General features: G+C 43.4%; 2 protein-coding genes across 3 annotated transcripts in view; one reads left to right on the forward strand and one right to left on the reverse strand.

Annotated features, from left to right (window-relative positions):
- Positions 1 to 84: 84 nt before the first annotated feature.
- LOC131886626 (uncharacterized) lies at positions 85 to 3,287 on the forward strand. Of its 2 annotated transcripts, XM_059235014.1 has the most exons (3): positions 85 to 572; positions 834 to 1,118; positions 1,941 to 3,287. In XM_059235014.1, exons 2-3 carry the CDS (start codon positions 1,044 to 1,046, stop codon positions 2,481 to 2,483), a joined length of 618 nt encoding a protein of 205 aa, XP_059090997.1. In that variant the 5' UTR covers positions 85 to 572; positions 834 to 1,043; the 3' UTR covers positions 2,484 to 3,287. The 2 variants fall into 2 exon arrangements, with proteins under 2 accessions (XP_059090997.1, XP_059090998.1); XM_059235015.1 differs by lacking the exon at positions 834 to 1,118 and having other exon boundaries at positions 102 to 572.
- Positions 3,288 to 3,563: 276 nt separating this feature from the next.
- LOC131886619 (urocanate hydratase-like) overlaps positions 3,564 to 13,608 on the reverse strand; it is an 11,217-nt gene continuing 1,172 nt past the window's right edge. The window contains exons 2-16 of the mRNA XM_059235008.1: positions 12,594 to 12,724; positions 12,252 to 12,405; positions 11,763 to 11,953; positions 10,961 to 11,027; positions 10,607 to 10,711; positions 10,366 to 10,515; positions 9,908 to 10,081; positions 8,385 to 8,475; positions 6,777 to 7,023; positions 6,350 to 6,465; positions 6,071 to 6,246; positions 5,218 to 5,317; positions 4,151 to 4,232; positions 3,865 to 3,975; positions 3,564 to 3,792 (exon numbers count right to left, since the gene is read on the reverse strand). Coding sequence (XP_059090991.1) covers positions 3,669 to 3,792; positions 3,865 to 3,975; positions 4,151 to 4,232; positions 5,218 to 5,317; positions 6,071 to 6,246; positions 6,350 to 6,465; positions 6,777 to 7,023; positions 8,385 to 8,475; positions 9,908 to 10,081; positions 10,366 to 10,515; positions 10,607 to 10,711; positions 10,961 to 11,027; positions 11,763 to 11,953; positions 12,252 to 12,405; positions 12,594 to 12,724 — 2,019 coding nt within the window. The 3' untranslated portion in view covers positions 3,564 to 3,668. The remainder of the gene's footprint in view (positions 3,793 to 3,864; positions 3,976 to 4,150; positions 4,233 to 5,217; positions 5,318 to 6,070; positions 6,247 to 6,349; positions 6,466 to 6,776; positions 7,024 to 8,384; positions 8,476 to 9,907; positions 10,082 to 10,365; positions 10,516 to 10,606; positions 10,712 to 10,960; positions 11,028 to 11,762; positions 11,954 to 12,251; positions 12,406 to 12,593; positions 12,725 to 13,608) is intronic.

Consider the following 13,608-nt stretch of genomic DNA (forward strand, 5'->3'; position numbering starts at 1 on the left):
GGAGTTTGAGGGCGGCCGGGGAAAGGAACACTTCTACAAGTAAGAGTCGTTGTTCCTCGTTGGTGCCCGTCGCTTTTCTCTGCGTTATTGCCCCCAAGGTTTGATGCCGGCTTTGAAGTCACTGAATGCAGCAGTGTTGCTGAGCGAGGGTCTGACGAGTGAGTGAGGGCCAAGTGAGGACTGTTGGTCCAGTATTACGGTCGTGGACGTAGTGCTCAGTCACAGTACATAGTAAGCCGTGGCGAAACAAGGATGAGGTTCCAAAGTGCGACAAGTAAAAGTTATAGTTGAGTTCGGAGTCCTCACCTGAAAGGGTCTCCGAAGAATAAGATTAGCTCACTTGGCTGTTTGGATTGTGTCAAGGTTACTCTGAATGGGCAAGCTTTCATTTTTTCTTGTTGTTCCGATGTGCTTGCCATGCGCAAGGCTTGATTCGAAGTGCACCAGGTCGAGCTGATTGGAACAAAACGTCATCTTCAAGACCTTCAGTGATTTGTTGCTCGGTTGCGCCCTGGCTTGTCTTGATCCTTTGGACACACACCAGAAACACATTGGATATCGTTCTTATCCAGGTAATTTTGAAACCTCTCTCCTGACTAACTCTACACAAACTATATGTTCTCCCGTAAGTTAAGCATGGATCGAGGAGCTCAGGCCGGTGTATCTGAAAAATATATCAACGTAAAGCTAAAAGTAAAGCTTGATCAATGGTTAACCGTGAGAGCAATCAGCTGATGACTCCTGTAATGATGGATACTTGGCAAATGCAATTGGCCATCCCTCGTACATACATTAACCCATGTTGCTGAACCTTTGTTCCTGTCTGTTCTCAGTAAGATCATCGCAAATTGGAGCACAGAGGTCCGTGATCAATCAGATGCATTACTTAACTACGCTTCCGCTCTCTGATCATCCAAAGCACCAACATTCTCACCGCCCTCCTCCAATCCGCACCTGCACCCGCACTTGCACAGCCTCGCCCACACCCCCAAACAAATCCCTTTGTACTAGATTACCCACCCCCCTAGTCCACCTCCAAAGCCATGGACAAGAATGTGTCGCCTACTAACTCTCCAATCCCACAAAGTGCAGGAGCCCCAAAAAGTGCGGTAGCCTTGGTAATATGAGCCTCGTTTCAAACCCCTTAACCCTAATGATTTTTTGATCCAACAAGTTCGTAACTCACTTCGTTATACGTACTTGTCTCGTACCATGTTGTAGATGGTTATTCACATTGTTGGGAGTTTGTGTTCATAGCCATATGTGTATCTAGAGAGCAGCATCGCTGTTTCATCCAACTTTTCAAATCTTGGTGAGAGAAAAGGCGTGTCACCCTTCCAAACGGATCAAAGATTTGTTTCCAAATTCCTGGATATGTATTCATACCTCCAGTTTCATCCATTCTTTTAGGATTTCCCCCGCCTCTCTTTTCTCTCTTTCTCTTTCTCTCTCCTGAACATTGCATGGTTTCTTGCCTGTTATACGGTCCATGACAAGGTCAATCGTAGCCTTCAAGTGCTGGTGTGTATTGCTGTAAAGCAGAATAGAGTTGACATTCCATTAGAGGGCGCTGCCATGCTGTCAGTGTACTGAACCCGAAAGGGCGGCCCCAAATCTGACTCGCATCGAGACCACCCAGACGAGACTGACATTTGACTCCCGCACCCACCTTGTCACCTTTTCACCTTTTCACCTGTCCACTTTTCTCAATCTCACCCTCTTGAGCCTGCCTCTTCACCCATCTGTCAATCCCTTCAAGCCCCCTTTGCATCTTGAGTGAGAAGGACACTGGTTAAAGCTAACTTTGGATTTGGTGGTGGCCTTTCCACTTATTTGGCCAGCCCATTGAGGCCGGTGTTTTTGCTCCATAAAAGTCATGGCGATTTGTTAGATTGGCCTGCCAGGAAAACCAATAACCGCCAATCACTCTTCACTTCTAGGCCAACTCTAATTCGGCACAACGGGTAAAGACAATGGCTGTCCACGAAGGCCATGTCCTCAACATCGATGCCTCAGCAGTGCCCAATAACATAACTGGGGGAAGCAAATACAATCCAGTTTCAAGTGAGCGGGTCACCTCGGGAGTGGGACGGGGATCGTTATTCGAAACGGACGATGTGGAAGGTGTTCCAGCAGATCGGGTCTCGGTGTTTTCGGGGGCATCGGGGCGTTCCAAAACGACGTCACAATTGGAGGCAGCCGCCAAACTTCCATGGTACCGAGGCGTGACTTGCAAGGACATTCGGGACATCATGCCCACGTTGCTGATACTTTTGGGTGGATTGCTCATCATGATCTTTGTCATTCCCTACGCGTTTTCAAGCGTCATCAAGCAGCTGGAGGCCGAGCAGATCATGGAAAAGGCCAAGGCAGATGCTGCCTTGGCTGAGGCCAATGCCACCTACTACCGACAACTCCAGGAGCAAGATCAACTCCAGGAAGACGTACCTCCGTCCTACGATTACGAAACCGAATCCAAATAGGCAATGTTAAGAGCAATAGTACTTTCAAAGTTAGTGATTTTATATTTCTGTCAACTTCTGCTAACCAGCTCTACTAACACTAATTCTAAACTACTTCTCTACTTCGACGACGTAATAACGATTCTCCAACGATCTCAATCTATTTTTCCGACAAACTCCGCAATTTGCGATTGATGTCGCATATTGCTTCCATCCAATTATTCCCCCTTGCATCAATCTTGCTTCGTCAAATATCAATATCTTATTCCTCCCAACCACGTGCTACAAACAGTAGAGTAATAAAGTTCTTTAGTGCCTGGGCCTAGCTCAGTAAGTGTAACGCAGTGCGAAGAAGAAGTAAAAAGTACGACAAGTGCCCATTGTACGGGTGTTTACATCCACTTTGCTTGTGACTTTCCCTATGCACAAATAATACTCGCGGCAAAATTATCAACAGAACCGTTAGCCGTTTTCATCTGCATCTTTTAATACATACCCCAGTGCCTCAAGTACTACCGAACGCAGAAACGCAAGCATAAACCCTATCCATACTTTGCAAAATGGTTTTACTGCGTGGCCCTCCCATTTGAAAATGCTCACTCAGACTTGATTTTTCTTCTATTAAAGTTCTCCAGTGTACGTACAATGTACTTGCACATTGGGAACGCATGATATGCAATCAATTGAAGTTTGAACTCACTTAAAACTATTATAGACAATCCCTAGACAATCCTATTTCCTTAAACAGTTCAATATACCTTTCAGGCGTTGTGAAATCGAGAACATCACGTGATTATCATTTGAATATACGGAATATTAACACTATCCCAAGGCTTTGTTGTTCTCATTCAGTCCTTTTATTCGGCAAACAAAAAGCCTTCGTCAAGGCAAGGTTATTAAATACTATGAATGAATCGTAGCAGCCGATAAAGTTCCCTTTACCATTGATCCAATTCAATGATTGCTACAAGATCAGGAAGTACAAGTCTCGGTCCAATCAACATTTTTCTTGCACGAAAGACGTAAAACTGGAAACGCTTTTCGTCAAGACGCGAGTACAACAACGCGAAGGCGATAGTATGTGACATGATAGGGCACATCAAACTTTTCATGTTTTCTTAATTTATTGTCGTGCTTAACAATAAACCATTTCCTTTATATCGTGATATATGTCCTTGAGGACACCACTAAATTGTCCAAAGATCGTTAAAAGAGCCGATCAAGAAGTTCAGGGTCCAAAATCGGATTCGGTGTAGTCACAACCAACTTCGGGACTCGTTGCATGGTCTTTTTGATGGTCTTTTGAGCATTCTCATTTCCACTCCAGCTTCTATAGGAAAAAATGAATGCATTAGACGGATTAATGTCATGTCAAATATGTTTGATGGAGAGCAGCTCTTACCGTCTGGCGACGCCATTGGCCACATCCCAATTCAGCATGGAATTTGCCTTAGATTCAGTCTCTTGAGAGCCGTCCAAGACCAAACCAAAACCGCCATTGATCACCTCGCCCCTGTAATTCATGGGCGTTTAAGGACCAGACATTTAACTACATTTAACCGCAATCTACGTAGTCTCTATCTAGCCCTCTTAAAGACAGTCATTGCCAATTTCAGTGTACGAAAAAAAATTGGCTAATTTTTGGATCAACATTCTTATCGTGCATTCCTGACCAGGATGTGTCTTACCATCCACACCCTCCTCCGTTATGCAACGCTACCCAGGTGGCACCACGAAAGGCGTCTCCGATACAGTTTTGAACGGCCATATCTGCAATAAACGAGAAAAAAAACTACATAGGAACACGTTGCATCGAAGTTGTTCTTCTTCATAGACGTTAGAAAGTGTTGATTCCATTTGGTTCGTATCTACCGAAATACGACTCGGGAATATAACAGGCCGGCATCGCATATAGTTTGGGGTGATATTTTTGGACCTCATTTGTAGTTAGTTGTTGGAAGAAAATAAGGCTCCAAGGCCTCGTAAAGATGCCGACACTTTTGGGTCATTCTCGAGCACTTGTTTCTTTTCACTGCGGCGATTTTCCGGGCCTCCCAAGGTCCTCTTTCTTCGACCCGAGTAGGAAAAAGTATGGTGCAGAAAAAGAAGGCTCTGTGTTTGGGTTCCATTTCTTGTTTTCGATGCCAGCAGTGTCGTAGTATATGACTACCCATTTTAGTAGCAAGATTAAGACCAGGACGAGGAAAAACATGGTTCCAACTTTTTTTGAAAAAGGGAGCCGAGTGAAAACTATGCATGAAAGCCAAAAGATTCAACCAAGCATGGTTGGTAAAGGATGAGCACATAACATCCACACAAGAATATGACCCTTCAGCTTAGCCCGATGGACTTTGCGGGCTACAAGAATCGTCTTCGAGTGCTCCATTAGCAACTCCTCGACTACGTTGAATTAGAGCACGCAATAGCAGTGCCGAGATCCATGTTTACCACACACAAATGGACCAACAAAGGAGAGGGAAAATTATTTTATTTTCTTTACTGGCTTGTTGGCTTTTGATTTGCTCAGAGTGCTTGCTCCCTTGAAAGGGGGGGGGGCTTTCTCTTTTGTTCTATTTCACCGAAAAGACCAAGGACACTTTTAATTTCCGTTGAAAAGGGGAAAAAACACTTTCTTGGCACCAACGAACAATTTTAAGGGACATTAGCAATGATGCCAGCTGAAGAAGTTTCTTCTTATTGACCATCCAAATGAATGATTTTTTGGGGTTAGGTTTTCGTAAAGAAGAAAGCTCACCTGCAGTGAAGGCTGAGCCGTCGGTCACGTTGGAAGTCTCGCGGAAAGGGCTATCTGTTCCACTTACATCGTGATGATCCCTACTGATTACAACGGGTCCCTAAAGGATAAGCAATAGGAAAATTTAGTTTGCGGGAAGGACTATTATTGTCAACCATACACATGAAATACATTTTGCCTACATCAATTGCAATGAAATAAAGCAATGGTTGTACATATTGGTCGAGTGCTGCACTGGAACAATGAGGACCATGAGCCTTTTGTTCACTCTTTGACCAATGTAGTCTTTCTGACGATCGCCGCCTTAGAGAGACTCAATAGAGAGCCTAGGAGACAGAAGATTGAATACTAGATAAGCCGGATGTACTCTTCATAGTACAAAGGGGGCAAGTATTGAAAGTGTCTCTCTAGGGAAACCAGGCTTTTCTTACATATTTAGAATTTTCTAGAAGGCAGCTTTTATAGCAGAAAGAAATTCGAGAGAGTGAAACTGTGGATATATACAAGTCATGGTAAACCCAAGTGAAATTTTGTTTAATGTCGGTATCAATCTCAGAAATGTATTGAAAAAAGCACTGGTCTTTAAACTTTATAAAGAAATACCCATTGCAGAAATCGGTCAAAAGAAAAAAGCCAATCTATAATTTTCAGTTTGGCTAGAAAAAAAACTTCATGAGCAGTGTTTCATTGTGGTAGTAACATTTATCCTTTCTAATGCACCATTGTCATTTTACTTCCCTAATTCATATGGGTTGGACCAAAAGTTTCAGTTCTTGTGGAATATGGGCTACTACTGAACATGTTTAATCAATGTAATTGGTACGTATGAATATTGCAATAACCTCGAGCCCACCTTCAATTCTCCTCTTGCAACAGCCTGATTAAAGGCGCAAGCAATGGCCACTCGACCTTGTTGATCCGAATAAAGAATTCGAGCTTGGGAACCCACGACCAGTTGGTGTCTATCAACTTCGCTCATCCATCTCAAGTTATCTTGATATTGCTGCACAATTTCATTCGGCAAACCCTCTGTAAAACGGAAGACAAACGCTGTTAATCGAATTCATCTTTCTTGATGAGTTGGAACGGGGGTGCCAGGCATTGTATCCATGTTTAATGATTATTTTCTTACCTTCGATTATTCCCCTGAGAACATCCATGGCAATCTTATCTGTTTTGGCCAAATCAGCTGGATCTCCAGAGGTACAAACCCAACGAAATGGACCAAATCCCAGGGAGAAAATGTCGCTAAAGGAAGGGAGACTTCATTTTTGAGACCTCACTTTATACTCAAGTGATAGAGCACCGTTTGCAAGGCCATTCATCAAGATTACATACGGTAGAAATGACTTGTCGAAACCGAACAGTAGATTATTTTTTCTAGAACTCGAAATAATGTACGTGATGAGACCACCGAGGTGTGTAACACGAAATCCAGTTAGGAGGAAAAGTTTACAAATACTGATTGATATTCAGAAAGGGCCTCCCTCTAGCTTTGTGATATAATAGCTAAAAGGAAACTTGCAAACTCAGCAAAAAAGGTCCCATTTTCCTTTTACCCCATGATATCCTGTACATAAGAAGGATAGCGGAAAGCAATGCCAGAGCCTCCGTCGTCGCAATCTTCTTTTCCTTTCTTCGACTGGGATCCAGGATTAATTCCAAGTTCATCCACTTTCCTTGTTCCATTTCCCAACTTCTGGGCCTTGGTATTTTCGGCATTGGCTTCCACTTTGGCTCCTACATCCGCACCAGCTCGTCGAGCTTCTAGCAAGAACGCATTGCCATAATCCCAAAAGAAAAGGCCTGCAATGAAATAATTCGACTTCGTTTTAGATTCAATTCTTCCTTTCATTCATTCATTCATTCATTCGCGGTTGGAGATAAGGAGTCTGTTTGAAAGCACATCTCAAACATTTGGGTTGTTAGAGCCAAGATTTTGAGGAAATGAACCTCATTCAGATGATCAGGAGGCAAGAAAGAAAATTGAGTCGAAAGTTGAACATGAAGTTCCTTAGCTCTGCCTTTACATTCACCTCCATGTGAGTGAGCCATGGTCATACATATGTTCAATGAGACGTTCGAGACACACTCATTAGAAACTTGAAAGATCAGAGAACATCTTCTGGACTAGTCGACTGACTGAACAGTCCAGATTGATGCCATGATCGGAGGCGGTTCCTGGCCGCCCTCTCAACGTTCCCATATCTTGAGCCCTCCCTAGTCTCGACTCCCTAGTCCCTGGGCCAAGAGTCAGTCAGTGTATGAAGGATTTTGGCGCATTGGACCTAATTTCTTCCCTTTAAATCCAGTACACGTCGCTCTGAGCAATGCCTGGACCACCTCAGAATATGACCAGTCGTGGCTGCCTCAAAAGGTCTCTCTGAGCATTTCTGGAACCCCAGGGACGAATTTGAGGCTCTTTTCCGGGACTCATGCATCTCCCACACACAACCCTTGAGCCCCTTGAAATAACAAGGAACATCCGTGCCTCGTCGCATGTTTGGAATATGTATTTCTTCTCTCACCTGTTTTTGTATGGATCTTGTTTACTGATAGTTAGCAAATTTATTCAATACGATCCAAATCAGTTAAGAAGCATAGAAAGAAGCAAAAGAGCACCGAACGAAATGGGAAAGCCATATTAATCTTCAAATGGCCCTTAGATCAATGAATTGGAAAGACTGACTGGCGAGGATATGAAAGTGTTCGTAATCGCCTTTCGAGTTTGCAAAAAGAGCCCTTGCCAAATGAAAACGACCCAGCGAAACTTTTACATTGATCAATGATCAAACATGGTGCACTTCTTCGACCTGCACACTTGAGAATGTTCCATTGCATTGGGTAGCGATACAGAATGTTGAATTAAACAGAGAACGGAGAAACAGAGACCCCCCAAGAAAGCGGAAACTGATCCTCTGATAAAAGCTCTTTTTACGGTTTTTTTGCACAGCTTCAAAAGCAAGGTTGACTTAAGATGATATATTTTGCATTATTTAGAAAAAAAAGCGCTTGAAAGGGAGTCATTTTAAACGTGGCAAAACCAGTGCTTAATTGAAACCAAAATGTGTTGGTCCTTCAAGACTTAAATGGGTGGGGTGTAAAATGACTTTACCTGGTCTTTTGGAGTTAATTAGAAGGATATTTATGGAATAGTGAGCACTCACCTGCGTCAGAAAGTGTATTAATGGCCTTGACGTGACGTCGCAAGCTCTCTTCAACAAGCGATTGGAACTGGGCGGGATCACTCGCCAGAAGCTGCAGATAGAAACAAACGCCATTCTTTAAGTTTATGATTTCAGAACAACACCTATTGGTGTTGGATACAAGCCGATCAATTGTGGGATTGTCGTGAATTCGTAAACTTTTGGCAAGAATCTGTTTCTAGGGCTCCCGGTTCAAGGTCAACCTCAATGAAGAGACGGACCAGAGAAGAAAGCGAGATGGATTGTGATGTCATTTGGGGAACAAGTTTTTTTGGCTCAAGACCCTCTGACAACTTCTTTGGACCGCTTGAGCAGCCTTTCGACTTAATAGTCTTGGGTCGAAAACATGAAGTTGCAACTTTGCCCGGGTACTGAGACCGAGGTCAAGAAGGTCTACCTACTCAGACAAAAACGAGGCCGTTTGGGGCTCCCAGGGATGTTTGGATCATTTTCGAAATGGATCTGACAAACAACAAACTACCAGAGAAAAGGGGAGATGGATTAAATTCTAACCTCGTGAGCGGAAAACATACTTTTGAAATTCTATGACGTCGACCTTTGAAACTTTGAAGAAAGTCCACCCGAGGACTTCCTCCACTTGTTTGACAATTGCAATTGGGCCAGTGGCCTTTCCTCCTTTTAGAGCTGGCAATAAATCTCGGTCCGAAGGAAGGAAGAAGGTCCCACGTAGTTCTTAACGACGAAAGTTTTACTCCTTGGTACGATAAAATAATCTTTGAATAGGCCATGCATAGCATGGGGATATCGAAATTGGGTGGCAGTATGCACATGGAGCCCATAAGGACACTCTCATTCCAAGTAAATGGCCATCGAAAACTCACACAGATGCTTCTAAGGGAAGAAGACTTCAGAGGAAACAGGAGAGAGAGCAAGGGTTTCTCAAGGAACCCTTCATGGACCGACGAACCCAACACACTGTCTCACACAATTTTGCGGTACATATGGAGCGAAGAGGGCCCTTCCTTCTTTCCTTTATTGATCTCATAAATCAGAGCCTAACGCAACCTCCATTTCATCCCCAACGTCTGGCAGTTCCAGTTCGAGTTTGAACTCAACATTGAACCAAAGCCAGTGAAAACCTTAAGTAAGGTACACATTTCATTGCGACACTTTAACTGTCTCGGTTTCTCTATGGCTGCTTGCGTTTTTTGAGCGTGGGTCTAAAACAAAGGCTGCATTATGTGGCCTTTTGTCCATGTTTCTTGAGCATGGAATGCCTCATGTTGTTGCAAGCCTCGTTTATCTTGAGGCCTTGGACATTTTTACGAGACGCATCCTAAGCATGACATAGATTGAGTACATTACATTATCTCTTTTTTCGAGCCCGCCTCCCCCTTTTGGCCTATCTGGCCTACTCTAACCTGGTATGTGTTATCACCCTCATCATCATGGCCATCAACCTCAATAGGACTCATACCCATGGCCCAATTTAGATTTTGGGACCAGAAAAAGACACCACTCACCTTTTGGCCGTCCTCAAATGCCAATTGGACTGGGTAGTATCCCCCATTGAACGGGTTATGGCATGAGGTTTGATCTGATCCCAACTCCGCCAGAAGTTCCCCGGTGGACTCGAGTTCCTGGACAAATCGTTCCCAAACGGCTACTATGTTGCCATGGTATCCAATGCTAGTGGCCTGGAAGAAGTTTCCAAGAAGGAATGACAATACTATATACAAAACACACACACGTGCATGGATGCCTGCTTGGAGAGCAACTTGCTGCGTTGAAAATAAGAGGTCAACCGAAATGACTTTGGGAATTGAGCAGCATTATCTGCGCATTAGTACTTGGTTCATTCCCAGGAATGGGAAGAATGAACCTGAGAGAAGAGAGTTGTTTTGCGATTTGCTTGGATGCACATCCGCCTCAAGGAATAGCCTTCTCAAATACGATATGGTCAGTGGTTCAACATACGTACCTCTTTTTGGGCTTTGGCCTCACGAACTCGTTTGACCAAGTCGTCCAAATTGTCCACGATTTCACAAAGCCAGCCTTGTTGATGTCGCTTTTGCAGAGCTTCCAAGCTGACCTCGGCAATTATACCCACACAACCGCAAATCACGGCAGACTGAAACCAGTCGAGAAAACGTCAAGTAGGAACGCAAACTCCATTAACAAATTGGTCATGTCTCAAGTCTCAAGTCTCAAGTTGCACCTACCTTGGCTTGAGCACCGCTCATTCCTCCTAATCCAGAGGTGAGGTAGGCTTTTCCAGCTAGAGAATCCAGGCCCAGATATTTCCGTCCAGCGTTCAGCACCGTTAACTATGACATATGGAGGAAATGGCGGGGCATTATTTACCAAGAAATGTGAAACTGGATTGCGAAACGACCAAAAAAGGTCTGATCTTTCAGACTGGCTCAGATATCTATTTCTTTCACGTTTTCTCATGAATTATTATATGAAGGTGGTGGCCCTCCATCGTTTCATGCTAGGCTAGACGTTTTTTCGACGGTGCTTTATGCAATGGACCTCGAGCATGAGCATAAGCTACTGAAGGACCGACAACTTACGGTGGTTCCATGGACAATGCCTTGGGGACCGATGTAACAGTAACTGCCGGCCGTCATCTGCCCATACCTATAGAGAGAGAGAGCAGATGAAAAAGGCTGCAAACTTTTTTGAACATGACCATCATTCATGATCCAACGATAGTTTCCATTCGAAAAGCGGACGTTGAAATGCAACCCCCTGGTTCTGAGATGTACTGCACCTTCCCTCTGCATGTACATATTGCCATAGTAGATCTCTAGAAGGTACATAAGGGACGACCGACCCCTTGGTTGGGAAAACACAATAATACACCGATGCGATCAATCCCATGAAACCCTGTCCATTGTGTTTCCGACATCCACTGAAGTCTAGAAACCCATTGCTATGCGTACAGTACGTTAAAGAGAAAAAAGAGACGCCATTTGATCTACTCAACCTAACAAGAAAGCTGTTGGTTTTTAGCTAAAGCTGCTTGATGAACCAATTATTGAACAAAAATGATGTACCACCTAACTCAAATGCATTCATATATAAATGAGCCCATCTTGAATTTCCCACATTACCAGGCTCTAATCCATAACAAATCTTTGTTTAATAGGTAAGTTGAATGAGAAATATTGCTTGTCAGTAACAAACGAGAACAGTCAGATCTCCCTTATAGCTCAGTAAGTACTTTTGGTGCGAACTTTTAGCTGAGCATAGCCGCATATCTTGTCTCCTTTACCCTTAACACATATCTGTGCTGTTAAGTAGCTAGATAGATCCAAAATGATATTTTGTGATGCGTATCCAAAGTACTGATAAAAATGTGGCTCAACTTACATGGTGACTCCAAGACCAAACATTTTATCATAGTCGGTCCGGGTGGAGTAGTTGGGCACCACCATGCCATTAGTGATGACCAGTCTGGGATTTTGTGGCAAACTCGGGAACAAGCCCAACGGATGCCCGGAGTACATCACCAAGGTTTGACTTTCATCCATAGTTGATAGGTAGTGCATAACGAGCCAAAACTAATGAGAGGAAAACATCAGGAGGGAACGAGGGAATGGCTGGATGGAGACCATTTTCTTTTCTTATCCATCCGAGCGGAGGAAGTGGAAACAAAGGTAGGGGATCAAAAATGAAAAGACGGCTCTCATTTGGTGAAAGCCCCCATAGATTGGAAAGATTAGTAGGCATCTCTTTGAATGATCAATCTTGCTATCAACAACAAATCATCCCAAAATGAAAGGGAACTTGGCTCCCAGGCTTAAAAATCCAGAAACAAGTCACTAATGAGAGTCTCCCACACACATATTCAAACTCTACCTGGGCCCAATTGGAGAACACTTGGCCATTTCCGCCGTAAGTGACCAGCTCCTGGGGGAATTGAGCCACTTTCCGGTCCAAGTTGTTCATGATCATGTGGATGATAGCTGCTCCAGCCTTAGTCCGGCTTGGTATCTCTTCAATTGGATAGGCTCTTCAAAGAGTAAAGGGAAGCAATAGTCAACATGATAATAGTGAAGACACAAAAAGGATAGAATTTCTCGTTCCAAAGCCAAGATGGAGCTCAAAAGTAGAATCATTAATTCCCATTATTAGGCTGGCATTCTCTCCCGAGAGGCACAATCAATCTCGCTGTGGCTTCACTTGTCGCTCGAGACTCACCTGAGGTCCAACTGTGGCATTAATCGGTACATGTAGATATGGCCGTACTCATCAAGTTCGTCCCGAAATTCTGGGGCCAAAGTAGCATGGTGTGTTGGCGGAAAGTAGCGTAATGCATTCTGGATAGCCAACTGCAATCGAATATGTCGGATGGGTTAGAGCTTAGATTTGTACATAGTACAGAGTGTGACAAACGACCTTTCATGGATCAAATGGAACCATCTGCCGCGCAATACTGCACAGGGATGGGCTCTTTCAAACGTTTTTGAGATGCTGTTTTTTCACGTAGGTTGTAAACTTGTCATCGTTTCGAAGGTACAAGTGATAGCATTTTTTAATTATATATCCTGTCAAGTCTGGAATTAATATTCATTGCAATAAGTTGTTATTTTTAACTAGGTTAATTGTGTGTGAATTTAGCTCGTTAGATAGCCATAATCAAGTGTGTTTCAAAAGATCGTGAAAATGATAAATTCAAGATTAAAATTATGTGCTCGATCGATAGCAAATGCTTCCTTACCCTGTAGATTCGTTGAGGATCCCAAAAACTTGAGGATTGCCCTAATGTCGTATATATTCATAAGAAAAGACAAGTATTTCTAGCTCTGAGGTGGGGTTGATGTAAAGCTCGCCTGAGACGTTACACGAAACTCTTGGCGTAATTTCAAAGCGGTTAATGCTATTACCCCTTGTTCCAGGATGTAAAAAATGTTCAGAACGGTGAAGGTTAATGCGTGGAAACTTGCTCTGCCGCCGAAGTTTTATTGTCATCAGAGGTATAAAAATGTTGGCATGGCTCGAAAGAAAATTGCTCAAATCTTTCTATTCGGTTGAAGTTGTCAAAAAAATAGGATATGAACTGCAAATCAAGTGATGCAGTTCTTGAAGGGAATCAACTATTGAGATAAGCTAATCGATTAAAAAAAAGAGACAAGCATGCTGGATCACAAGTCAAAGAGGAAGTTCATAAGCAAGGGATGTTATGAGATGTGCCATTGAATATTTCCCTAAAAAT

The sequence above is a fragment of the Tigriopus californicus genome, chromosome 9 (assembly GCF_007210705.1).
Source record: "Tigriopus californicus strain San Diego chromosome 9, Tcal_SD_v2.1, whole genome shotgun sequence".
Classification (NCBI taxonomy): Eukaryota; Metazoa; Arthropoda; class Copepoda; order Harpacticoida; family Harpacticidae; genus Tigriopus; species Tigriopus californicus.

What these genes read in the sequence shown, in the direction of transcription:
- LOC131886626 (XM_059235014.1), top strand. Translation starts at nt 1,044, where the DNA reads ATGGACAAGAATGTGTCGCCTACTAACTCTCCAATCCCACAAAGTGCA. An exon ending in CAAAAAGTGCGGTAGCCTTG is followed by an intron (nt 1,119 to 1,940) that starts GTAATATGAGCC and finishes CTTCACTTCTAG; the next exon opens with GCCAACTCTAATTCGGCACA.